General features: G+C 46.4%; 1 protein-coding gene and 1 long non-coding RNA gene across 5 annotated transcripts in view; one reads left to right on the forward strand and one right to left on the reverse strand.

Annotated features, from left to right (window-relative positions):
• Positions 1–1,812: 1,812 nt before the first annotated feature.
• On the reverse strand, positions 1,813–27,659 carry LOC117527709. Its single transcript, XR_004565591.1, has 4 exons — positions 27,514–27,659; positions 16,826–16,835; positions 12,317–12,327; positions 1,813–1,832 (listed from the first exon to the last, which is right to left on the reverse strand). It is a non-coding gene; the product is annotated as an uncharacterized LOC117527709 (long non-coding RNA).
• Positions 19,821–27,954, forward strand: part of rnf111 (ring finger protein 111) — a 105,084-nt gene continuing 96,950 nt past the window's right edge. For all 4 annotated transcript variants that reach the window (XM_034190143.1, XM_034190150.1, XM_034190158.1 and 1 more), the window contains exons 1-2: positions 19,821–20,256; positions 26,186–27,130. In XM_034190143.1, coding sequence (XP_034046034.1) covers positions 26,263–27,130 — 868 coding nt within the window. In that variant the 5' untranslated portion in view covers positions 19,821–20,256; positions 26,186–26,262. The remainder of the gene's footprint in view (positions 20,257–26,185; positions 27,131–27,954) is intronic.

The raw sequence follows: 27,954 nt of genomic DNA on the forward strand, positions 1-27,954 counted from the left end.
AGGCACTTCTGATTTAAAGCTCTCTTTTTTAGAGGAGCTACAGCATCCAAAGTTGTCTTCAATGAGGATGTAAAAGTATTGACGAGATACTCTATCTCACTTACAGAGTTTAGGTAGCTACTCTGCACTGTGTTGGTATATGGCATTAGAGAACATAAAGAAGGAATCATATCCTTAAACCTAGTTACAGCGCTTTCTGAAAGACTTCTAGTGTAATGAAACTTATTCCCCACTGCTGGGTAGTCCATCAGAGTAAATGTAAATGTTATTAAGAAATGATCAGACAGAAGGGAGTTTTCAGGGAATACTGTTAAGTCTTCTATTTCCATACCATAAGTCAGAACAAGATCTAAGATATGATTAAAGTGGTGGGTGGACTCATTTACTTTTTGAGCAAAGCCAATAGAGTCTAATAATAGATTAAATGCAGTGTTGAGGCTGTCATTCTCAGCATCTGTGTGGATGTTAAAATCGCCCACTATAATTATCTTATCTGAGCTAAGCACTAAGTCAGACAAAAGGTCTGAAAATTCACAGAGAAACTCACAGTAACGACCAGGTGGACAATAGATAATAACAAATAAAACTGGTTTTTGGGACTTCCAATTTGGATGGACAAGACTAAGAGTCAAGCTTTCAAATGAATTAAAGCTCTGTCTGGGTTTTTTGATTAATTAATAAGCTGGAATGGAAGATTGCTGCTAATCCTCCACCCCGGCCCGTGCTACGAGCATTCTGACAGTTAGTGTGACTCGGGGGTGTTGACTCATTTAAACTAACATATTCATCCTGCTGTAACCAGGTTTCTGTAAGGCAGAATAAATCAATATGTTGATCAATTATTATATCATTTACCAACAGGGACTTAGAAGAGAGAGACCTAATGTTTAATAGACCACATTTAACTGTTTTAGTCTGTGGTGAAGTTGAAGGTGCTATATTATTTTTTCTTTTTGAATTTTTATGCTTAAATAGATTTTTGCTGGTTATTGGTTCTGGGAGCAGGCACCGTCTGTACGGGGATGGGGTAATGAGGGGATGGCAGGGGGAGAGAAGCTGCAGAGAGGTGTGTAAGACTACAACTCTGCTTCCTGGTCCCAACCCTGGATAGTCACGGTTTGGAGGATTTAAGAAAATTGGCCAGATTTCTAGAAATGAGAGCTGCTCCATCCAAAGTGGGATGGATGCCGTCTCTCCTAACAAGACCAGGTTTTCCCCAGAAGCTTTGCCAATTATCTATGAAGCCCACCTCATTTTTTGGACACCACTCAGACAGCCAGCAATTCAAGGAGAACATGCGGCTAAACATGTCACTCCCGGTCTGATTGGGGAGGGGCCCAGAGAAAACTACAGAGTCCGACATTGTTTTTGCAAAGTTACACACCGATTTAATTTTAATTTTAGTGACCTCCGATTGGCGTAACCGGGTGTCATTACTGCCGACGTGAATTACAATCTTACCAAATTTACGCTTAGCCTTAGCCAGCAGTTTCAAATTTCCTTCAATGTCGCCTGCTCTGGCCTCCGGAAGACAATTGACTATGGTTGCTGGTGTCGCTAACTTCACATTTCGCAAAACAGAGTCGCCAATAACCAGAGTTTGATCCTCGGCGGGTGTGTCGTCGAGTGGGGAAAAACGGTTAGAGATGTGAACGGGTTGGCGGTGTACACGGGGCTTCTGTTTAGGGCTACGCTTCCTCCTCACAGTCACCCAGTCAGCCTGCTTTCCCGGCTGCTCGGGATCTGCCAGGGGGTAACTAACGGCGGCTAAGCTACGGCGGCTGTATGCTAATATATATATATATATATATATATATATATATATATATATACTGTAGATGTGATGAGATCTGTGATATTTCATACAAAGCCACAATAAAATGGAGGAAAGGAAAAGAAAAGTTATCGGGGGGCACCTCCGATAGAGGAGCTTTATGTGTGCAGGTAGGGTGGCTGTGTCAGTTCGGTGGGCGGCCCCGTTGAGGTCAATGGGCCAGCTCTGTGGGCCTGTCCACTCCAGATCCAGTTGGGCCAGTTTGAGGCATCCACTGAAATGCCTTCAGCTTTTCCGCCAATGTCGACCACAAATGTTTTGCCTGCTGTACTCAATACACAAAAGCCCTGTCCGAAGAGAGGTCCAATGGGGTGCCAAAACGGCCAACCCAAGTACTGATGAATGCCCGGGCCATATTGGCCAGATGTCAGTGGTATGGCCTCCGGCCACCGGGTGGTTCTGTCCACCATGTTGAGGAGATGTGTGAAATCTGAGGAGGGGGTGAGGGGTCCCATGAGGTCCACATTAATGTGGTCAAACCTCCGTTCCGGTAACGGGAAGTGAGTCACCGGGGCTTTGACTTGTCTGGGGACCTTGGTGTGCTGGCAGGCAGCCACCATAAGAGGTCGCCCAGGCTCTAACGTCTTTTTTGAGCCCATGCCAGATGAACTTTGCTGCCACCAGCCTTTGTCACGGTTTCGTCCCCTGGGAAAGGCCGTGCACCGCATTGAAGACACGCCATGTCCATGTGGTGAGGACAGCTGTTTGTGGCTGCCCTGTGGAGACATCACAGAGCAGCCTGGTGCCGCCATCACAAAAGGTGATGTCTGTCAGATGTAATCCGGTGGCCACTGACCTGAGTGCTTGTACCTCTGGGTCGGTGGCCAGATCTGTTGCCATGAAGGTGTAGTCCAGGTCGAGGTGGCGCTGCAAGGGTCTCATGGGGCCCCAAACAAAAAATTTCCAAGGCAGCCCTCTGACCAGCTTTCATCATACAAATACAATAAAAACAATACTGCAGGGACTGTTATGACCATTTCACATATTTGAATTAACATATAAATAAACTGACAAATTTTGAGCGTGGAAATGTGCGATGCCCTGTTGTGGTTAGGGTCCGGACTGAACTGGACCATTACAGGTGATGGACTTAAATGCTGGGGACAAGGAACAGAACTGGTTGTGAACAAAGAAAGACATTTATTTATAATAAACAAATGACCAATGCTCTGCTGGTTATACAGCCTGCTGAGCCAGGACAGGGCGTGCTTGTAGCAGTGGAAATCTGGGAACTGTAGTGCAATCATAGACAGACTTAGGAGTCTGAGAACGACCAGGAATCTTGGAGTATTTGGGAACTAAATCTGGAGCCAGGTGGGACGCACAAAGCTGAGGACGAGGAACTAGGAGGACGGAGAACAGAGGTGAGTGATTGCACTCGTAACACTGGGAAGCTTTCAGCAATAAACAGTTCACAGTAGGCTTAAAACAGGAATGTTCACAGGTCAGGGAATAAAGTTCACAATCTAGGAAATAAGGTTCACTGTTCAGAAATTGTTCACAGTTCATGAATTATCTTCAGCGGTCAGAGGTCAGGTGCTGTGCATCTTGTGACGCAGTTACAATTAAGCAGGACTTGACTTTAGAATAGGCTTGGAAAGTTCTTAGTGGTTCTGCATCAGAGTTCATACAGTTCTTGGAAATAATTCTTGGTACTAGTTCTTGGAAACAGTTCTTAGTTATGCACAGTCACAAACAGAAGCAGCGTGAGAAAGGGATCTTACAGACATGCAGAAACTTAACTGAAGTGTGGCAGAACTACACGCTCTGAAGCTGAGAGCTGAAGTACCAAAGTGACATCGTGCAGAAGGTGGTGTGGGAGCCAGGAGCATGCGGCATGGAAGCCGCACAGGAAAGTGTCTGGAAACACCAAAAGATCAACAAGCTTTAATATGGGAATTTGAGGTGGCCAGGTTACCTTGAGATGAGCTATGGAAAGCTCAGACATCAGCGCGCATGGAAGCATCAGCATAGACAAGGTCATGGATTTCTCATGGAGAGTCAACATGTATCATGGAAAGTCACGGAGAGTCACGGAAGACTCTCGTGGGTCAGGGTCCCCAAGACTCAGGCACAAACTGAGTTCAGGGGTTTAAGTAGCTAGCTCCTGAACAGGAGCTCATGAGCGACAGCTGTGAGTAGAAGATAAGCTGCAGGTGTTCCTCGGCTCTGCAGCGTGCCACCTGGAGGGAAAACAGTCTGTACGACTCTCCAGGGTCCACAGGGGAGCAGGATTCAAGGCAGGGGACTCTTCTCAGCCCGCAGTGGAGAACTCGGGGGGCTGTGCGACTGTTAGGAGTCCGAAAAAACAGTCCTGTTTGGACGTTAGGTAAGGCAAGGGAATGAGGTCCTGGGTTTGGAATTACAGACAGTCTGCACTATGAATGTCCAATTTGAGGTCACGGAGGACAGTCCACACTAGGAATGGAATGGAACTGCAGCTGCCTCCAGCCACTGTCTCAACTCAGTAGGACCCCCTAACAAAACATAAACTGGACTGGGAACCAGGGAACAAAAACCCAGGACTAGTCTGGGAACCATGGAACAAAAACTCGGAAACTACTAAAAAAAGAGATTTCTTAAGGAACTAAACACAGACAGAAAAATGCGGACCTGGAATTAATGCTGCATGATTACTGTGAGGGTCTCTGAAAAAAACGAAGAACACTGCATCAAAAAACTGCACACATTTTCGACACAACCGGCATAAGGTTCTGGATGACTGATATATGGCTCAGAAGCCGGACTAACTGACACAGATGAGGTTACTGGCTGCACAGTGGAAGGAGACCCAGAAATCGGTGTGGTGGTGGAATCAGAGAGTTGTGTGGCTAGCTGAGAGATGCGAGTGTCTGAGTGAGTGACCCAGGCTTCTAACTGGGAAACGCGAGTGTCAGAGTGAGTAACCTGGACTGAGAGGCTCCAGACCTGGGCTTCGAAGGAATCCATGGATAGCTGTATTTCTCCCAGGAATTTCCCTTGAAGGCCGAGAGCCTGCTGGACTGAATCTGCTCCTGCTAAGTCCATATTTATGGCCGGATTCTTCTGTTGTGGTTAGGGGTCTGGACGGGACCGGACCGTCATAGGTGATCAATTTAAATGCTGGAAGCAAGGAAGAGAACTGGTTGTGAATGAAAAGAGATTTATTTATATAAGCAAATGAACAATGCTGTGCTGGTTCTACGGCCTGCTCAACCAAGACATCGCCTGCTTGTAGCAGGTGAAATCTGGGATGTTGTGGTTTGCCCTTGGTCTGCTGGTTTGTCTCTCTGTGTTCCCAGGTGAAGTTGAGGTGGAGCTGCTGGGTGAAGTGGCCACTGGTGTGTCAGCTGTAGGTTATGTCAGGGCTCTGCCTCAACCTGTCGTGTTACTCATGGGCCCCACCCCATCTGTCAAGGTTGCAGGTGAAGTGACCAAGCGGCGTCTCACAGCTGACTTACATTCTGCTGAGTGGGAGCCTCGCAGCTGTATCTCATGACAGCTCATCATCAATCGGGGATTTAACCTTGGCGCTTTGACTGGTTCGGGGCCAGATTCTTTCCTCACCTTTCTTACCATCACCTGAAGAACCTCTGTGTTCCTCCTGGTTGGAACCAGGTTCCCACAGGTGCCCAGCTGTGCCATACCATCGCTCTCAGCCGGTAACCTTTATCTTCTGTTTTGTTGGGCGTTCGGTCGCCACTACCGAAGCTCTGAGTTTTTTCTGCTGTGAACCTCCAAGCTCATCATTTTTCCAGACTGGAGTCTCTGCGCTCCGTACGTCCTGTCGAACTCCTCCGCTGTGGGCTTCCATGTCCAGGCAGAATATAATTCCTAGTATTTCTTCACAGTCGCTTCCAGGCGTAGAATGTAATTCCTCGTGTTTTCTCCTACTGCCGCTTCTCAGCACAGAATGTAACTCCTCATGTTTTTCCACTGCCGCTTCCAGCCGCAACATGTAATTCGTCATGTTTTTACTCCCGTGGTATTCCAGGCTTAGAGAGCACTAGAGTGGAGCTTCCAGGTCCCTGGACTTAATTAATGGTGATTTCTCTGTTAAGCGTTCGGACTTAATGTAATTTTTATTTCCTCTGAGGTTTTCCGCTTCAGATATATAACTGTCAGTGTATTTTTTACACCTTGGGATTGTAATGTTTAAGTCAACAGTAAGTATTCATTGTCATGAGTTCTAGCTCTAAACTTGACTTCAGTATTTTAAGTGGATCATTTGTGCTTATTCCAAAGTCACGTCCAACTGCCGTAGTGCTTATACCTTGATGTATCTGCAGGCTTCCTCCTGTGTTTTTTCACCCGCTGTGTCTCACATTAGTCAGCTGCTAATTATCAGCATCCGATCTATTCCGCGTTGCAAAGTGATTAACGGTTATTCTGTAACCACTGTTAACCCCGTCAGTGCTGGTTCTGGAACAGTGAGCACTGAAATGTAGTTTTTTCTACTAACTGAACTGTTTAATCACTTTGGTGTCTTCTGTGAGCAAATCCACTCACTGATCACATCTCAATAGCTAAATCCCTGAGATAAATGTAACTGGTTATCTGTGAGTGCAGCACACAGAGAATAGACAGTTTATTCCTGCATTCACCTGAGCCTTCACCCGACTCTATCTGCCAGTCAGATGGGCGTGCCTCTGGGGAATTGTCATGCAGAACAGAAATACTGAACACACTGAGACTCGATCCTGAACTGGACTTAGGTTTTGAACAATATTCTCATCTGTTGAACTTAGAATTTGAACTGAACTTTGGATTTGAACTCTATTTTTATCTTTTGAACTTTGATCCTGACTCCTACCCTGAAGGAACTATTTAAGTTTGTATTGGTGTATTTATGTCTAGGTGTGCTCTTGCACATACTCACTGACCCTCTCATCTCCATTGCAGGTCACACAGCCCCAGTAGCTCCATAGGCTCTCTTCACCTGGTCCCTGTCCAGTCAGTCCCAGGTCCCAGTCCTGTCTGTCCCTGGTTATGGTTATGGTTTCCTGTTGGTCCCAGCCTTGTCAGTTCCTGTATCTCGTCCTGATTTCCTGTTGGTCCTAATCCAGTCAGTTCCTGGTTCCAGTCCAGTTGCCCCATCTGTCTTGTCTACTGTGCAGTTCTCCCTTGTTTGGTACAATAAACTTTTGGTTAACTCCTCCTGTGTCTGCCTTACTGCTCCTGCTCTTGGGTCCAACACGCAACCCGGTCCCAAACCATAACATGGGAACTGCAGTGGGAAGCCTTCAGCAATGAACAGTTCACAGTAGGCTTAAAACAGGAATGTTCACAGATCAGGGAATAAAGTTCACAATCTAGGAAATAAGGTTCACCGTTCAGAAATCGTTCACAGTTCATGAATTATCTTCAGAGGTCAGGTGCTGCGCATCTTGTGCCACATTTCCAATTAAGCAGGACTAGGGATGGGTATCGAGAACCGGTTCTTGTCGGGTATCGTTAAGAAATGATTTGATCCATCGACATCAATAGCCTTTTTGCTTAACGATTCCCTTATCGGTCCTTCAGAGTGGCCGTTGTTTTTGGGGGTGTTTGTCAGGAAAATGATCATTTCTCTACATTGATTACAGATCCTGCAGCGGGTCTGTAATCAACCATTTCTGCAACGCGGCATTGCTTTGAACCTTGAATCAATGAAGCAGTGCTTTGATCTGCTGCTTCGCTGGTTCTTCGTTTTTGTTGTGTGGGCCGCTGAAGAGGAGGTACTGCTGGCCCACCACCACCAGATGGCGCCCTGCTTGGAGTGCGGGCTCCAAGCATGAAAAGGCGTCGGAGCCGCTGGAAGTGACAGCTGTCACCTATCAACACCAGCTGTCACTCATCACCACCACTACAAAGGCCGGACTGCAACTCCACCTCCTCGCCGAGAAGTCCTCTACCATACAGGTAATTCTCTGCTGAACCTTAATCGAGCATTAGTCTGATCTCTCTTGCAGCCGTTTTCCTGGGACGGATTCCTTGTCTGCTGAGTTGGCGTTTGGTGTGGACTGCGACGGCTTCGCCTCCCACCCCACCCAGATAAGTGGTTGTCTCAGGAGCTGTCTGAGTGTGTTATTGGAGGTGGAGGTTCTCCCTCCTAACTGTATACAGACTGTGGGATTACTGAGTGTGCGAACTCACACTCATCCAAGAACTGTTTCTGTTCTCTGCCAGCAGTACCGGGTCTGACTGCTGAAGAAAGTGGCCACCTGGGGCGCAGGGCTTGGCGGCTCCGGTGTTCTTCAGATCCGTTGGTGGTGGAAGCTGTGTGGGATCTGGCTCTTCTTGCACCAGACATCTCCTATCTTCAAGCCTGCCACACGTCACCTTGTGTCTGATTGATATTCCGCAATATTTGTATTTGTCTGTACTTCGTTGTGTGCTTCACAACATTAAATTGTTACTTTTTGGCTATTCCATTGTCCCTTCATTAACGCCCCCTGTTGTGGGTCCGTGTCACGACACCTTCCCAACAGTTTTATTTCGATTTATCTTAATTTTCCCTGCTAAAACCCTAAAGTGCATATGTCTGTGAGTAATATTGACCTTTTTTATGCTAAACCTGTTGTGTGGGCCGCTGAAGAGGAGGTACTGCTGGCCCACCACCACAAGATGGCGCCCTGCTTGAAGTGCGGGCTTCAAGCACGAGAGGGCGTCGGAGCGACCGGGAGTGACAGCTGTCACTCATCATCAGCACCAGCTGTCACTCATCCACTACTCATCACCATCACCATAAAGGCCAGACTGCAACTCCACCTCCCCGCCGAGAAATCAGCTACCATAGAGGTAATTTCTCTGCTGAAGTTAAACTGAGTAATAGTCTGATCTCTTTTGCAGCCGTTTTCCTGTGGTGGTTTCCTTGTCTGCTGGATTGGCGTTTGGTGTGAATTGCGACGGCTTCGACTCACACCCGAACCAGATAAGTGGTTACACAGGAGCTGCACGAGTGTGTTATTGGAGGTGGAGGTTCTCCCTCCTTAAGGAACACAGACTGAGGGATTACTGAGTGTGCGTATTCACACTCATCTGTACTGTTTCTGTTCTCTGCCAGCAGTACCAGGTCTGACAGCTGGAGACGGTGGCCACCTGGGGACCCAGGACTTGGCGGCTCCGGTGTTCTTTAGATCCGTTGGTGGTGGAAGCCGTGTGGGATCCGGCTCATTTCTGGACGGACATCTCCTATCCTCGAGCCTGCCCACACGTCACTCAACATATAATTGACTGTTTTTCCAAACCTGTTATTGTCTGTATTCCGTTGTGCATGTCATAACATTAAATTGTTACTGCTTTGGCTTATCCATTGCCCGTTCATTTACGCCCCCTGTTGTGGGTCCGTGTTCCTACACTTTCACAACAAAACCGACCTGTTATGGTCTTCTGAAACAGTTGATAGATGTATTTTATAACTTACGCGTTAGCATGTCTATGGCGTTTTCAACATTAAAGTTAGCATTAAGCTGTTTGCACCTCAGCACGTTTCTGTGCATTTGTTTACTGTATAATAATTAATAGCTCAGTGTTTATTGTCGTAAAAGAGTCAAATGTATTGCAAATTGCAATATTTTTTTAAATTTATTTTTATTTATATATTAATAATAATAGCAACAACAATAATAGAGGGTTTTCAATCACATGACCGATTTTGCTGCAGGACAGGTGCCGTCTCCATTCTGGATTACAAGGAGGCTGGCGCGTGATAGAAAAATGGAGAGAATGTACGGTTATTACGATGCTTTAAACCCTCGAGATAAAGCTATTTATCATGACAGATGTGTAGCAGTTGGTTCAGTAGATCCGTAAATTATACCAGATAGTGAATTTAGTGGTGATGTAACGAACTGGCCGACAGTGTCACACTGCGATATTGTGAACTTTTTGGTGTTTCCACTTCGCCATTGTACACCATGGAGGAAGATGCTGACCAGGTCAGCCTCGCCGGCCTCCTGCAGAGCATCACAGCAGAGCTCTGAAAGCGGAGGTCAGTCATGAAGTCCTGAGCGATTCCTCTCACCAGGCGCTGGAAGGGCAGCTTGTGGATCAGCAACTCGGTGGATTTCTGGTAGGGGCAGATCTCTCTCAGCGCCACGGCGCCGTGCCTGTAACGGTGAGGCTTCTTCACATCGACGGTAGCTGGAGCGCTTTTCTGGGCGGTCTGCTTGGTTCATGCCAAAATGTCTGAAAGGAAATGGTTTTGACAAAAACTACAGATTTTATTTATTTTTATTCATGTCCAGAGATCAAGGATCCAGTGACCAATTTAAAATGTGGTTGACATAGAAAACCTGTAAAGCCTGCTTTTAGTACACAGAAAATTCATAAGAAGTATCGATAAGGGAATCAATAAGGAATCGGATTGATAAGTGGAATCGATAATGGCATCGATATCGATAAAATATTATCAATACCCAGCCCTAAGCAGGACTTGACTTTAGAAACGGCTTGGAAAGTTCTTAGTGGCTCTGCAGCGTGCCACCTGGAGAGAAAACAGACAAACTACACACAAGAGGTTACAAAGGGCAAGGACAAAGGCATACCATTACATGCCCCATGCCAACTTCATGGCTGGCATACACACGTTTCTGCAGCTATTGTTCCTTTGGCAACCTTAGAGGTGAGGCTGGGAAACTGCTAACATTGTGAAAACAAGAAGTCATCAGAGTGATGTGCACATCAGTGAGTAAATTCTTTATTTGTTTAATTGTCCTGAATGAAAACCAGCGCAATGCACATTTTGGCATGTGCACATTCAAATTTGTTATTTATTTTTGTTTTGTGTTTTGCTGATGAAACAAGAGCTGCAACCCCCCCTGACAAGCCCCCCATTGTCTCCCGTGTTCAGTATTTGTCAATAAACACGTGCGTAGTTGTGAATGCCACATACTACTAGCCGCAGTGCACTTCAGCATTCATTAATAGTTTGATTCATTTAAGTGATGTTGTAGAAATTGCGCCGGATGAAAGAACGAGCAACAATTTCACATTTCGACAACACACTTGCACGTGACTTTATTTTCCTGGTTTTCATTCACACACACACAGACTTTATAGAGAGGCTCAAGGTGCCCTGACATGAGCATGTTTTTGATTCACACAACAGCATGACCTGTGTCATGACGATCCCACACGCTGTGTTCACAGCTGGACGCTGTTCTTTTTTTCTTCCGGCTGCCACGTGCTCTGCGCTGGATGCTGCGTATATAAAATAATTATTTGGTGGTGGATTAATCATTTTTTTCTGCAAACTGGCCATTGAAAACGGCTCTAATTGTTGTGAAAGTGTAAGTACACGGACCCACAACAGGGGGCGCAAATGAACGGACAATGGAGTAGGTCAAATAACACACTTTACTGTTGTGAATATGCACAACAAGTACAACAGATTACAATAATGGACAAAGTCAAATTCACACAGGTGTCATGTGGGCAGGCTCGAAGATAGGAGACGCCTCTCCAAAGTAGAACCGGAACCACACGGTTTCCTCCGCCACCAGACCCCGGGAATACTGGAGCCGCCAAGTCCCGAATTCCCAGGTGGCCACTGCCTCCGCGTGTCGGACCTGGTACTGCTGGCGAGGAATAAAGAACAATTAAAGGAGGGCGCGTTCGCACCCAGGAATCCGAACGGCAGGTAAGCTGCCTCCACCTCTCGTTGGAAAGTTCTGCAATCACTCACAAAAGTTACTGTCAAGCAGTCAGCTGAGATTATTACCTTCTCGGTAGAAACGATATCTCGGCAAAGAGGTCGAGACGTCGTCCTGCTGATATACTCCTGCCGATCAGATGATTGGTAACAGCTGTTGCAGGTGATGCGTGACAGCTGTCACCCTGGCTGCTCCTGTTAGGCGGCTGCGCCCTCTGGTGGTGGGCCAGCAGTACCTCCTCTTCTGGCGGCCCACACAACAGGACCCCCCCCTCAACGGGCGCCTCCTGGCGCCCGACCAGGTTTGTCCGGGTGGCGGCGGTAGAAATCGGCCAGGAGGGCCGGGTCCAGGATGAAGCTCCTCTTCACCCAGGAGCGTTCTTCAGGTCCGTACCCCTCCCAGTCCACCAAATACTGGAAGCCCCAGCCCATCCTACGGACATCCAAGAGCCGGCGCACAGTCCAAGCCGGCTCGCCATCGATGATCCGGGCAGGAGGTGGTGCCGGACCGGGAGTACAGAGGGGTGAGGTGTGATGGGGCTTAATCCGGAAAACGGGATGGAGGCTCCGGCCTCACTGCGGCTGGACTGAGTACCTTGATGATCTTGAATGGACCGATGTACCGGTCCTGCAGTTTGGGGGAGTCCACTTGAAGGGGTATGTCCTTTGTAGACAACCACACTGCCTGCCCTGGCCGGTACGTAGGTGCCGGGGTCCGCCGACGGTCTGCATGGGCCTTCGTCCTCATCCGGGCCTTCAGCAAGGCAGAACGGGCGGCACGCCACACCCGACGGCACTTCCGTAGGTGGGCCTGGACCGAGGGCACACCGACCTCTCCCTCAACCACCGGAAACAAAGGAGGTTGGTACCCCAGACACACCTCGAAAGGGGAGAGGCCGGTGGCTGCCGACACCTGGCTGTTATGGGCGTACTCGATCCAGGCCAGATGGGTACTCCAGGCCGCCGGGTGCGCGGCTGTCACGCAACGCAGGGCCTGCTCCACCTCCTGATTGGCCCGTTCTGCTTGCCCGTTGGTCTGGGGATGATACCCGGATGAGAGACTCACCGTGGCCCCCAGTTCCCGGCAGAAGCTCCTCCAGACTTGCGAGGAGAACTGGGGACCACGATCCGAAACGATGTCCGATGGTATCCCATGCAGCCGGACGACGTGGTGGACCAGGAGGTCCGCTGTCTCCTGGGCCGTCGGGAGCTTCGGGAGGGCCACAAAGTGGGCCGCCTTGGAGAATCGCTCCACTATCGTGAGGATGGTGGTGTTGGCCTGGGACGGCGGGAGGCCCGTGACAAAATCCAGGCCGATGTGGGACCAGGGGCGATGGGGCACGGGCAGCGGCTGGAGCAGTCCCGAAGCCCTGCGATGGTCAGCCTTGCCCCTGGCGCAGGTGGTGCAGGCCTGGATATAATCCCGGACGTCAGCCTCTAGGGACGCCCACCAGAAGCGCTGCTGGACAACTGCCACGGTTCTTCGCACCCCTGGATGACAGGAGAGCTTAGAGCCGTGACAGAAGTCCAGGACTGCAGCCCTAGCTTCTGGTGGGACATAGAGTTTGTTCTTCGGCCCAGTCCCGGGGTCCGGGCTTCGTGCCAGGGCCTCCCGGACGGTTCTCTCTACGTCCCAGGTGAGGGTGGCCACGATAGTGGACTCCGGGATGATGGGTTCCGGTGGATCCGACAACTCCGTTTTGACTTCATCTTCATGTACCCGGGACAAGGCATCCGATTTCTGGTTCTTGGTCCCGGGACGGTAGGTGATCCGGAAGTCAAAACGGCCGAAGAACAGTGACCAGCGGGCTTGCCTGGGGTTCAGCCGCTTGGCGGTCCTGATATACTCCAGGTTCCGGTGGTCAGTGAAAACCGTGAATGGCACGGACGTTCCCTCCAACAGATGTCTCCACTCTTCAAGAGCCTCTTTCACCGCAAGGAGTTCTCGATTGCCGACGTCATAGTTCCGTTCGGCCGGGGTCAACCTGCGGGAAAAATAGGCACACGGGTGAAGGACCTTATCGGTCCTCCCGCTCTGGGAAAGCACAGCTCCTATCCCTGGGTCCGAGGCGTCCACTTCAACCACTAACTGGCGACTAGGATCGGGCTGCACCAGAACGGGTGCAGACGAGAAGCGCCGTTTCAACTCCTTGAACGCGGCATCGCAACGATCCGACCAGGTGAAGGGGACTTTTGGTGAGGTCAGGGCTGTCAGGGGGCTAACTACCTGACTATACCCCTTAATGAACCTCCTGTAAAAATTTGCAAAGCCGAGGAACTGTTGCAGCTTCCTACGGCTAGTGGGTTGGGGCCAGTCTCTCACCGCCGCAACCTTGGCCGGATCAGGAGCAACAGAGTTGGGGGAGATGATGAACCCCAGGAAGGACAAAGAAGTGCGGTGAAACTCGCACTTCTCGCCCTTCACAAACAGCTGGTTCTCCAACAACCGCTGCAGGACCTGACGTACATGCCGGACATGAGTCTCAGGATCTGGAGAAAAGATGAGGATATCGTCTAGATATACGAAGACGAATCGGTGCAGGAAATCCCGCAAGACATCATTAACCAATGTTTGGAACGTCGCGGGGGCGTTTGTGAGGCCGAACGGCATGACCAGGTACTCAAAGTGACCTAACGGGGTGTTAAATGCCGTCTTCCATTCGTCTCCCTTCCGGATCCGAACCAGGTGATACGCATTTCTAAGATCCAGCTTAGTAAAGATTTTGGCTCCATGCAGGGGGGTGAACACGGAATCTAATAATGGCAACGGGTATCGGTTGCGAACCGTAATCTCATTCAGCCCCCTGTAATGAATACATGGACGAAGTCCGCCATCTTTCTTGCCCACAAAAAAGAAACCTGCCCCCATCGGGGAGGTGGAGTTCCGGATCAGCCCGGCAGCTAATGAGTCCCGGATGTAGGTCTCCATTGATTCGCGCTCAGGTCGTGAGAGGTTGTACAGCCTGCTGGACGGGAACTCAGCGCCTGGAACCAAATCAATGGCACAATCGTACGGACGGTGCGGGGAAAGGGTGAGTGCCAGATCCTTGCTGAAGACGTCAGCAAGATCGTGGTACTCAACCGGCACTGCCGTCAAATTGGGAGGGACTTTGACCTCCTCCTTAGCCTGGGAACCGGGAGGAACCGAGGATCCTAAACACACCCGATGGCACGTTTCGCTCCACTGAACCACCACCCCAGATGGCCAATTGATCCGGGGATTGTGCTTTAACATCCATGGGATGCCCAAAATCACGCGGGAGGTAGAAGGAGTTACAAAAAACTCAATCTCCTCCCGGTGGTTTCCAGACACCACCAGAGTTACTGGTGGTGTCTTGTGTGCGAGTAAAGGGAGGAGGGTGCCATCTAGTGCCCGCACCTGCAATGGCGTAGGAAGCGCCACCAGAGGGAGCCCTACCTCCTTTGCCCATCTGCTGTCTAGCAGATTCCCTTCTGACCCCGTGTCCACCAGTGCTCGGGCTTGAAGGGTTAAATCCCCGCTCAGGATTGTGACTGGGAGTCGTGTGGCAATTTGTGTGTGTCTCACTTGAATGTCTTGACCCCCCCTTAGCCCAGTCTCTAAGGGCGAGTGTTGACGTTTTGGCCGTTTGGGGCAGTCTCTCTGTGTGTGCTCTGTTGAGCTGCAGAGAAAACGCTCTCCACGGATCAGCCTCCCCATTTTGGCCCTGTGCGTTTCCCTAACAACGTCAACAGGGGGAGCTGTTGCCCCACAAAGCGCTGCGGCTGTGGAGCGTGGGGAGGGCGACCCCTTTTCGAACCCGGAAGGGAGAGGGGCGGCGCGTATCCGGTCACGTCCTTCGCCTCGCTCCCGACGGCGTTCCTCTAACCGATTGTCTAATCGTATAACGAGATCAATAAGCCCATCTAAATCCCGCGGTTCGTCCTTGGCCACCAGGAGCTCCTTCAGGACCAACGACAGTCCGTTTACGAAGGCGGCGCGGAGGGCAGTGTTATTCTAGCCGGACCTCGCAGCCACGATGCGGAAGTCGACTGCATAAACAGCTGCGCTCCGGCGCCCCTGTCTCATTGACAGCAGCACGGCTGAAGCGGTCTCTCCTCTATTTGGATGATCGAACACTGTTCTGAACTCCCTCACAAACCCATCATATGTCAGAAGGAGCCGTGAATTTTGCTCCCAAAGCGCTGTAGCCCAAGCGCGTGCCTTGCCGCGAAGCAGATTAATTACATAAGCTATCTTACTAGCATCAGTCGCGTACATGACGGGACGTTGTGCGAAGACGAGCGAACACTGCATAAGAAAGTCCGCGCATGTCTCCACACAACCCCCGTACGGCTCTGGAGGGCTTATGTATGCTTCAGGGGAATGTGGGAGGGGTCGTTGAACGACCTGTGGAACGTCACTGTTACGCACAGGGTCGACAGGAGGGAGAGCCGCAGCAGCACCCTGAGGGCGCGCTTCCACCTGCGCGGCGAGAGCCTCCACCCTGCGGTTAAGGAGGACGTTCTGCTCGGTCATTAAATCCAACCGAGCCGTGAAAGCGGTGAGGATCCGCTGCAACTCACCGATCATTCCTCCTGCGGACGCCAGTGCGCCCTGTTCTTCCATTGGCCGTTCAACAGCCGGTTGACGCCCCACGGGGTCCATGACGTTGGCCGAGATATCCTGTTGTGAAAGTGTAAGTACACGGACCCACAACAGGGGGCGCAAATGAACGGACAATGGAGTAGGTCAAATAACACACTTTACTGTTGTGAATATGCACAACAAGTACAACAGATTACAATAATGGACAAAGTCAAATTCACACAGGTGTCGTGTGGGCAGGCTCGAAGATAGGAGACGCCTCTCCAAAGTAGAACCGGAACCACACGGTTTCCTCCGCCACCAGACCCCGGGAATACTGGAGCCGCCAAGTCCCGAATTCCCAGGTGGCCACTGCCTCCGCGTGTCGGACCTGGTACTGCTGGCGAGGAATAAAGAACAATTAAAGGAGGGCACGTTCGCACCCAGGAATCCGAACGGCAGGTAAGCTGCCTCCACCTCTCGTTGGAAAGTTCTGCAATCACTCACAAAAATCACAAAAGTTACTGTCAAGCAGTCAGCTGAGATTATTACCTTCTCGGTAGAAACGATATCTCGGCAAAGAGGTGGAGACGTCGTCCTGCTGATATACTCCTGCCGATCAGATGATTGGTAACAGCTGTTGCAGGTGATGCCTGACAACTGTCACCCTGGCTGCTCCTGTGAGGCGGCTGCGCCCTCTGGTGCCTGGAGCCCGCACTCCAGACAGGGCGCCCTCTGGTGGTGGGCCAGCAGTACCTCCTCTTCTGGCGGCCCACACAACACTAATCACTTCCTAAATCACAGAGGAGGCTGCAGCCGGAGCTGTTCGCACACTCACGCACCTAACAAGCTGCAGAAAGCATTTTGAACCATCTAAAAAGGTAATTATTTGACTTGTTTACATTGTCATGGTGTGATAAAACAGTTGCGTGTTCTGTTTTTCTTCTGTGCAGCTGTTAAAGTATGTTTATAACAGATTTAACTTCTTGTTATAATCCTTCAGACTAGCTGCACTCTGATGTGAGCTGCTGACGTCACCACTCGTTCTGTTCACTTCTTGTTTACTCCACGAGCTACACGTCGTGTTGGAGATTAGATCGCGCCACATAGCACGACATTTGTGCGTGAAAGATTTTTTGAACATTTCAAAATTCTCTGTGCACAATAGCATGCACCAGCGCACCTCTGGTGTGTCCTGTCTGCACCAGTTAAAGACGAGTTTACTCTGTGTCGTGCTGTTGCGTGAATCAAAAACATGCTTGTGTCAGGGCACCTTCAGCTCTGCTCCTAACACACACACCCCCCGCCCCTCCCCAGGAGTCCTGACAGGAAATCATCAAAGTGCTGAGACAGTTTAATTACATGTGTAGCAGGAACAGACAATTGTGCAGTGCAGTCTCGTTTGAGGGCGGGCACTAAAAGGGTCAAATACGACACATATGACCTAATATCTCTACTTCCAGGGAGGAAATCATGGGGACAAATGAAAAGTGACAATGCAGTGGGAAAGTGGACATGTGTTGCAGTTTGTTTATAACCTGGAGCACAAACATGTTGAGGCGGTTTTGCAGGCGAGAGAACCCAGCTACTCTGGTTAGCTACTGAACGGATGTCTCCCCTTCTTGTCTTGCCTCATATTCCTTTCTCCACTGGAAAACGAAAAAAAAACAAAAAAAAACAAACACTTTTCACGACTGCTTTGGTGATTGCAGCTGAAATTAAACAGTACACCATTTTTCCATGTGAAGTTATGCTGTGTATATATTGCCCAACGGCAGCAGCTGTCCCCATAAGTGGTCAAATCCCACAATATCATACAGGGTTCAAACGAGACTGCAGCGACCTATTGGTCATCACCCATGCAGGGGTCCTGTCGATATGCATCAATACAGTTGTGTTCAAAGGTTTACATACCCTGGCAGAATTTTTGTTGTTTTGGCCATTTTTCAGAGAATATAAATGATAACACAATTTTTTTTTCACTCATGGTTAGTGGTTGGGTGAAACCATTTATTATCAAACAGCTGTGTTTACTCTTTTTAAATCATAATGAAAACAGAAACTACCCAAATGACCCTGATCAAAACTTTACATACCCCTGTTCTTAATACTGTGTACGGCCCCCATTAACATCAATGACAGCTGGACGAGGCTCTCTGATGGTAAAGCTGCCACTGAATATATTTTTATCTTTATTTCCATCAGTTACAAAGAAATACAAACAATATGGCACTCTATGGTAAATCTGTATGCAGTAGACAGTTCTCAAAAACCGAGTGACTGTGCAAGAAGGAGAAGAGTGAGGAAAGCCATCAAGACAACCAGACAACCCAGAAGATGTTATGGGCTTCTGTGGCTGTGATTGGAGTAACTGTGCACAGTGCATGTTTTGCATTTTGTATCACCAGTTATACAGCTTCACGATTAAGTGGTATAGAGGAGGATTTCCTTAAAAAGAAAACTTGAAAGTTTAGTTACAAATTGCCATAAGGTACATCTGAGATGCAAGCCTAGATTTGATCTGTTTTGGTGAAAGAATAATAAATAATTAATTAGCATTTTATTGCGGGATTTTGGTCCACTCCCCCTCCATACAGGAGTGGACCAAAATCCCGCAATAAAATGCTAATTAATTATTTAAAAATCATACAATGTGATTTTCTGATTTTTTTTTTCTAGATTCTGTCTCTCACAGTTGAAGTGTGCCTACAATAAAAATTACAGACCTCTCCATTTGTAGGTGGGAAAACTTGCAAAATCGACATACTTATTTGCCTCACTGTGTGTGTGTGTGTATATATATATATATATATATATATATATATATATATATATATATATAAATGGATGGATCGATGGAATATGCTTTCATGCTGAGAGACTGTTAGATGCAACCTTTGCTCTGAGACTGCTGATGGAGAAGTATAGAGAAGGCCAGAAGGAGTTGCATTGTGTGTTTGTGGATTTAAAGAAAGTTTATGACAGGGTGCCAAGAGAAGAATTGTGGTATTGTATGAGGAAGTCTGGATTGGGAGAGAAGTATGTGAGGGTGATGCAAGATATGTACAAGGACAGTGTAACAGTGGTGAGATGCACAGTGGGAATGTCAGATGCATTTAAGGTGGACGTGGGAATACACCAAGGATGGGCTCTGAGCCCTTTCTTGTTTGCAATGGTGATAGACAGGTTGACACACAAGAATGGTCAGGATCTCCGTGGACCATGATGTTTGCAAATGACATTGTGATCTGTAGTGAGAATAGAGAGCAGGTTCAAACAAGCCTGGATAAGTGAAGATACGCTCTTGAGAGAAGGGGATTGAAAGTCAGTATGAGCAAGATTGAGTATATATGTGAATGCGATGGAGCCCGGCAGAATAGTGCAGTGCCAAGGAGTAGAGGTGATGAAGGCAGATGAGTTTGCACACAATCTGCAATGCTTATGTGGGTGTAGAAATCCATTATTAATTTAAGAACTCCAGTAAAATGAAGGAGAATGATGCTGTTGATGTGAGCAATCCAGAAAACTGTCATCGCTACTGTGCTTTTACACGACCCTGCCACTGGCAGGTGCTGTCGAATATGAAATCAAAAGTCGAGCACACTTCAGTACTGTTACCTTCCTTATCAACTTATGTTCTTGTCTTAATGGCATGGATAAAACCAAGCATTCTATCCCTTTAACGAACTTAAAATGTTTTGTCCTCATGGTGCTGAAAAAGCAAGAGAACGTTTAAAAAAAATTGACCACGCTGTTGTACTGTCGTAAAGTGTCGTAAAACAGTGTCTGTGTGGGATCTGGCGCCCCCGCCTGGCTGTGTGGGGACATGGCGCGCGCCGACAGCCTGCTGCGTAAACAACAGTGAATGTCTCGGAAGATCAGAAATGGGTACTCCGTCGAGGGTTAACAGTGAGACATTTCCGTCTTCTCAAGTGGATACTCAGCATAGAGGCTGTGTTACTCCTTAAGACTGTACAGGATTTATTTTAGCGTCAAACTGGTTGGGATTATTCGGAGTATTTGCGGAGTGAAGTGGAGCTATCGTAATGTTAGCTTAGCTCATAGCATCCCAGGGCCCTCTGCCTGCTGCTGCTCGCGCCGGATGGTTGTCAGTTTCACGATCCCAGCTGCAAACAGATCGCCATCTCCGCGTAGGCCCGACTAGTTTCAGTTCGGATTAATTAGGTAGCTGCCGGTTTTCAACGACTGCTATTAATAAATCCGGTGATTAACCCTACATGGTGAAGAATTACTTAGAACCAGGTATGTGCTGTCTTTGTTGCTTTTTGTCTGGGTTACATATCCCAGGCTACTTTGCTTCCTCTTCATTTTGTGGGTTATTGTGTGTTAACACAAATGTTACTGGATGTTTTAGTGGTTGTAGTGCCTTACTCATTTCCATTTTATTTGCAGGGTACAATGATTTCTAAATGTCATCATATAAATTGTGCCCAGCCTGTCTCTTCAGTTTTTAGGTTCGTCGCTGACGAGTTAAATAAATCATTGTAATAATGGCTCCGTTTGTGGCTGCTTATTCAATACGACTGACAGCCATTTCATAGACAGGAGCCATAGTGGATCTCATGAGCAGCAACTCAGCAATTCTGCTCAAAAATCAGTACATTATGAATCGGCAAAGTGCTGGCATTTCTGCACGTTATTATTGGGTTCCGTTCTGGTGAAAGTGACCGCTGACAGACAGATGGGGGCGGAGGTTATGGTGACCACCCCTAACTGTTCTATCTGCATACGACGGTGCTGTAGTTCCAGAAAAGGCATAACTTACAGATTTTCATTCTTTATGATCAAAACAGCAGAAGCTGGGTTAATCAGTCAAATCACCCCTGGTTTCAGTTAAATCATGCATTTAAACCATGCACTTTCTGACCATGTGTGTCCAATTCAAAGCATCTCATAGTTGAGCATGAATTTGGACACTTTTGATATGATTTTTGGGTTCACTAAATCTCTTTTTTACATAATGTTTCCTTTCATTGTTTTTCTTTTTCTTTAATATTGTGATGTACACTCGGTCATCTTCAACCGCTTACTCCAATTAAGGGTCACTGGGGGTGCTGGAGCCTAGCCCAGCAGTCATCGGGCGTGAGGTAGGGTACACCCTGGACAGTATGTCAGTCTGTTGCAGACAAACATATTCACACACGCACGGACACCAACGGACAATTTAAAGTTTCCAATCCACTTAATCTGCATGTCTTTGGATGTAAGTGGAAGCCGGAGCAACCAGAGGGAACCCATGCAAACATAGAGAGAACATGCAAACTCCACACAGAAAGGCCACAGGTGGGAATTGAACCCATGACCTTATTGCTGTGAGGCAACAGTTCTAACCTAGTCTTTTTGTCTTGTGTCACTGGAAAATTTTGTATAGTGATCTAATGCGCCTTTGTTGGTATTCATATGCACAACCTCTGAGAGACCTGTAGCTGTCATGTGATACACCATGTGCAGTGTGATCAAAACTACTCAGATTTCAATGAAAGTAAAGACTACTTCAGGGTTTCGTGATCCTTGCACAGAGTGGTTCCGGTCACGTACTAACATGGAGAGAGTAGTTGTTTCCTCGCAGTTATCAGGAAATTAAGGACCTGAATATCAATGGCACAGATGTGATTCACACTGGGATTTGAAAAACAAAAAAAGCTCTGGTTAACATATATAAACTATTTCTACATATACGACATTCACTTACGTATGAATGTCATCAGTGACCATATTCATGCTGGTTTCTTTTCCTCGTGTATGACAAGTGGTGACCGTATTTCATGCTGGTTTCTTTTCCCTCGTGTGTGACAAGTGGGTGATGTCCTTTTCATGATTTACAACCAGTGTGTTGAAACCGGAAACCAATCCAGGTGAGCAAAGGATGATGGGACCATGAAAGACTCTATATTGTGATACTGCCCCCAAGTCGATATTAAAAGTTCACACTAGCGTCGGGAGTTTAACTGAAATGTGTTGAAATCGACAGGACCTCTGACTTAGTAGATCATTTAATTTGGTAAAGATCTTCGGACTTTCAACAGAAGGCGTGGTTGTCTTTGTCTGAAGTCTACAGAGTTTACACATAGCAGAAGTCAGACATGGCCCCCTCAGTGATGAATAAATAAATCACCTCCCTCCCTCCCTGGAATGTATACTAGCTGCAAACATCTTGTCTCATGAAACCTCCTTCACAGATTGTGTGATATAAGGTACAGTTGAGCCTCACGTAAAACCACACGTGTCCCTGCTTGTTGCACATGTTGCAAGTTCATGATGACTGAAGTCATTTTCAAATGAAGGCATAAGCGTCATGAAAGAAAGGTAGAAAAGATTTTGATTTTATTTTCTGTGTATTGAGTAGGGATGGGTATTGATAAGATTTTATCAATCGATGCCATTATCGATCCGATTCCTTATCGATTCCCATATCGATACCTCTTGTGAATTTTCTGTGTACTAAAAGTAGGCTTTACAGAATTTCTATGTCAACATTTTATTAAGTCTTAAAGTAAATAAATATGAAATTGGTCACTGTATCCTTGATCTCTGGACATAAATAAAAATAAACAAAATCTGTAGTTTTTGTCAAAAGCATTTCCTTTCAGACATTTTGGCATGAATGTCTCTCCATACCTCTGAGCTGAGCTCAGCTGGCTGCTGGACGTCAGTGCAGGACGTCTCATTTTAGGAGGAAAAAAGCGTTTTGATCGATTTCAGTTTGTTTGTATTACAACATTTGGAAAGAGGTGTCAATTGATTTAAACGGCGTTTCACATTGAATTTACCAACTGGACTCTATCGTTCTAACTTGACTCGGCAGAGAGCCACGCAGCATTTGGAGCTGTGTGAACAGAATGGAGGACGATTCTCGTTTCTTTCTCACAACAAGACAGGAGCCCCAGTTAGTGACATTAATCCGCACAAAAGTGACTCACGATGGACATATTCAGGAATGAAAGTGGTGAAAAACAAAAAAAGCTGGAACCCAAAATTACCCCCAACACCACCCACATGAAAATGTTTGAATTCTAGAAGTTCTAAAATGCAATCTGGGGCTATTCCAGACAATAAACTGCAGTGAGTGCAGCATCCATTTTGGTGAGAAAAAAACCCAACTTTCCTTCAAATTCATTCCGGTATTCTGCTCTTACTAGGATGCAGCGGTTTTCCAACTTGGCAGATAGTTCTGGAGGAAATCACTGAAGAAATGAACAAATTGAAAATATGGTTTGACCAAAACAAATTGTCATTAAACTTAAATTAGACAGGGATGAAGTGGAAGTGTAAGAGTCACTAGGTGTTCACAGGAAACAGTTATTTATTTCTATATCTATTTATTCATTTATGTTCATTGTTTGTTTTATATTTTCTGTTATGTTTTTAATCAGGTTCTTTTTGTCTCTTTCTCTAAAATTGTATTGTAGCATTATTAGTTATTATTACTCTTATTGTTTTTGTTGCTATTATTATTATTAATATATAAACAAAAATAAATTGAAAAAAATTACAATTTGTAATACATTTGACTCTTTTCCGACAACAAATGCTGAGCCATTAATTATACAGAAAACAAATGCATACAAACGTGCTGATGCGAACAGCTTAATGCTAACTTGAAAATGCTATAGACATGCTAATGCGTTAGCATCGGTCCCGTTTTTAAGTTATAAAATACATCTTTCAACTGTTTCAGAAGACCATAACAGACATATGCTCTTTGGGGTTTTAGAAAAATTAAGATAAAGTGAAATAAAACAAAGAACCAATGAAGCAGCAGGTCGGATCAGTGCTTCATTGCTTCAAAGAAGAGCCGCGCTGCAGAAATGGTTGATTACAGACCCTGCAGGGGGTTCTGTAATCAAGTAGAGATATGATCATTTTCCTGACAAACACCTCCAAAAACAACGGCCGCTCTGAAGGGAATAGTTAAGCAAAAAGGCTATTGATGTCAGTGGATCAAATCATTTCTTAACAATACCCGAAAAGAACCGGTTCTCAATACCCAACCCTTGTACTGAGTTAAACTTTCAAGAAAAATGTGGGATCCCATACCCCGCAAGATGTGCCAGTGATGACTGCACATGAGTGGTGTATGTTTCTATAAAACATATAAAGTAAGTAATCTTTCATTCTTCATAACTGAGGTGAAAATTTTAAATATGCTATTGATTTGGGGTCATTGCCCAACTCTAGTTTTCACAAAAGGGTACACATCACATGGAGCAAAAAACACACAATTCTGTCTGTCCTTGTGTATGACTTGATGGTGTAATAATGGCTTTGGTCTAGGGATGATCCGATCACGTGATCGGAAATTGGGTCCGATCACATGGTTTCAGACTTGATCGAAATCGGACGTTGCATCCCAATCAGGAATCCGATATAGATTTATCCTCATATTTTGATCAACGCTATTTCAAGCTCGTTATTGCAGATTAATGGGCCTTTCACACGTCGGAAGCGTCAGAGGCGTGAGACGCGTTGCTTTTTAGAGGCGTCAGAAGTGTCGCTTAGCTCGGCTTTTGACGCAATGCTTCTGACGGGAGCGCACATTGCCGCTTGTCAGCAGGCTGACGCGGTCAAAGTTCAAACCCAATCTTTTTATTTTATTTATTTTTTATTGCACAAAAGAAAAAACATAAGTTCAACCGAACATTCTGGCACACGCGTGCGGCTGACACCGATTCCAGAGGAGAAAAGGGAACAAGTGTAGTGCCGTGAATTTGGGAAGAAGACATGGAATTGTAACCCGGACAGAGGTGGGGGGAGTTACGAGTGCAAAGTTTCTTTCGCAGAACTGCTCTTTGTGTGTTTACGCGCCCAGCCTGACACCTCAGTGGAATGACAAGATGATGATGGACACTTTCCCACCGAAACTCTTGCTCAGTCATCCTTCCGTGCACAGCAGGACCCGGTGCTGACCAAGTCCTCAGGACAACGATCTGTCATCTGATTAACAAAAAGAAAAAACAAATTGTCCTGTAATCATTTGTCTGTAAAACGGAGCGAGAGATGATGTGCGCACGACCTGCGTGCACACTCATCACATTTAGGAGCGCTTCTTAAAGAGCTTCCGTCTTCATTCACGTTCACTGCGCTGCTCTGAACTTGTTGAACACTGATAAAGCATCAGAGGGGTACACTGAGGACTGTCAGGACGCAAATGTAAGTTTTTTTTTTTTTTTTTTTTACTTATACTTTTTAAGTTGACTTTTGAACTTTCGACGCTCTGAGCTGTGACGTAGCTTTGCGCTGTCCAATAGGAATGACACGTCGGGCCAAAACACAGAAGACTAGTGGCAGAAACCACTGATCTGTACAAATGGTAAATGGACTGCATTTATAAAGCGCTTTTCCATCTGCATCAGACACTCAAAGCGCTTTACAATTATGCCTCACATTCACCCCAATGTCAGGGTGCTGCCATACAAGGCGCTCACTACACACCAGGAGCAATATGGGATTAAAGACCTTGCCCAAGGGCCCTTAGTGATTTTCCAGTCAGGCGGGGATTTGAACCACAGATCAGTGCAGAAACCACGTGTCTGAAGAAAAATCGTTGGAAATGTTTTGTTGTTGTTGTTGTTTGTTACCTCACAATTTCTGATTACTGTATAAAAAATTTAGAACACTTGTAATTAAAATAGCTAAATCAATAAATGGTTCTTTAGAAACCTTTCATTTATAAATTAAAACCACCTGTTATTTCAGATTAGATAATTTCTTGTTTAACATACGGAACCTTGGACATTTATTTTTAGACAAATAAAATAACATGGTAATTTGTACATTTTTTAAGTCTGGTAGATTATTACTTGATTGTTCAAGCTACCTCAAGGAGAAGTGCACTGTTTAAGTGATAAATAATAAAATAAGGTGATTAAAATGAAATTATTCTATATTTAGCATTTGTTCATTGTTCATTCAGTTTTTAAAGTATCGTATCGGGACTCGGTATCAGGAGATACTCAAAATCAGATGACTCGGAATCGGATCGGGGCCAAAAAAACCTGATCGGGACATCCCTACTTTGGTCATTACTACTGCAATGAAAGCATGCACTCTTTGAGGCCCATGCTTTTACATATACTTTAAAATTCTGTATCCTGCCTCTGGTATAATGACTTCTCCTTTGTCCTGAGGTGTAATACTTTTTTAACCTCCCCTTTATTTTCCTTACATTTAGTGACATGCAGCTGACAGATGTGTAGGAACTGATGCGAGTATACTTGGTGCTTGACCTTTGACGACAGACCTGCCATCATGAAGAGTGAGGTGCCGTCTGAGGCTCAAAGAAGACAGGACCATTTGAAGGACCCAGAGGCCAAGGAGTCAGCCAAGAGCTTTCCGAACAATGTGGAGATGATTGGAAAGGCCGGCAGTGAATATGCAACCTTATGTGATGAGTCCAGGCATCGTGCTCTAAGGGAAACGGGGACACACAGAGACTCAGAGCGCAGCGTCAATGGGTGCAGAAAGCGGAAAAGCCAGCAGGCAGGGCCATCAGACTGTTCACTGAAGGAGAGCCACATCAGTGAGACATCAGTGGCTCCTCGACGTCCCAGGGTAGAACTTTTACAGGACCCCACTGAGGATGACCGCAATCATGAGTCCTCTTTTAGTGACTGTGCTTCATCTCCGTCCTCCAGCCTGCGATTCGGAGACTCTGACACTCTCACCTCAGAGAATGAGGGGGAAGCTGGCGCAACAGCGGGACAACAAAAGAGTCCTACTCTGGCAACAGGAGGAGGAACTGGTGTTGGTCTACGTCCCATTCTAAAACGTACTCGGGGGAATAACTTGCATAAGTGGGAACGGCCTGAAACAGAGCCAGTGCTGCTGAAGCGAGCTTGTTTGAGCAGCCGGCGTTCTCTTCATAGGAAACGCTTTGTGAAAACAGTACCCGGAGCAGTTCAGCGGACTCAGAGGCAAAAGGAGCGATTACTACTACAGAGGAAGAAACGTAAAGTGATCGCACGTAGGAAATATGCATTACTGCATAGTACCAGTAGCTCTAGTGAGGAGGTGAGCAGTGAGTCGTCATCCTCGTCCTCAACAGAGGCAGAAGATGAGTTGTATGTAGATGTCAGCAGCACCAGCAGCCAGACCAACAGTGCTACTGTGGCTACAGGTAATTATTACAAGATGTTCCAGTTGTGTGTTTGTCTTGCGTTCTTAACTCTGCATTTTATCTCAGGGTGCTTTCACAATGGACTTTTTTTTTTTTTTTTTTAACTAAAATGATTGCTGTGTAAATTATACAGACTAAGATTAGTGCAATCTACCCATATATAGGTAATGGTAGTTATGGACTCAGAGTACACAACTGCTATTCTGTTTCTGCATTCTCAAATAGTGATAAACTATAAGCATTTCCAGAGAGGACAGTTTTTGACAGACGGAGAGTTACACCCCAGCATTAAAGACATTTGAGTGAATTAGGTACACATGCTTTTTTCACATCACAGATAATGATTACCTCTTTCAAACTAAACATTATTATTCACACAACACTGATGCTTGAGTTTTAAATGCACTCTATTTCTGGAGAGGACATTTTTGACAGACATTTTATTTTTGAATGCCTGTTTCAAGTCGTTTTCCCACTGGGCAATGATCCTGGGAGTTAGATTGTTATGCAGTAGGCTTTGATAGGAAATTAGTCCATTTAGTGAGTACTTACTAAATAAATAATAGTTCTGACATCCCATCAAAATTAGACTTGGTAAAAACTGGTATAGCTAATTAGAGTTCTGTTGGTAAACAAATGGGGATATCAAACCAAATGACCATTGCTGCTAATAGACCAGTAGTTATCCATGTATGGCAAACTAAACTTTGTTGGTCATTTCCACCTTTTCATTAAGCCAAACTTTATCTTTAAAATCCACTTATGTACCCTGATTGTAAAACAGCCCCGCTCCACGATGCATTCAGTGTTGGTTGTAAATTCCT

Source organism: Thalassophryne amazonica, chromosome 2, assembly GCF_902500255.1.
Source record: "Thalassophryne amazonica chromosome 2, fThaAma1.1, whole genome shotgun sequence".
Classification (NCBI taxonomy): domain Eukaryota; kingdom Metazoa; phylum Chordata; class Actinopteri; order Batrachoidiformes; family Batrachoididae; genus Thalassophryne; species Thalassophryne amazonica.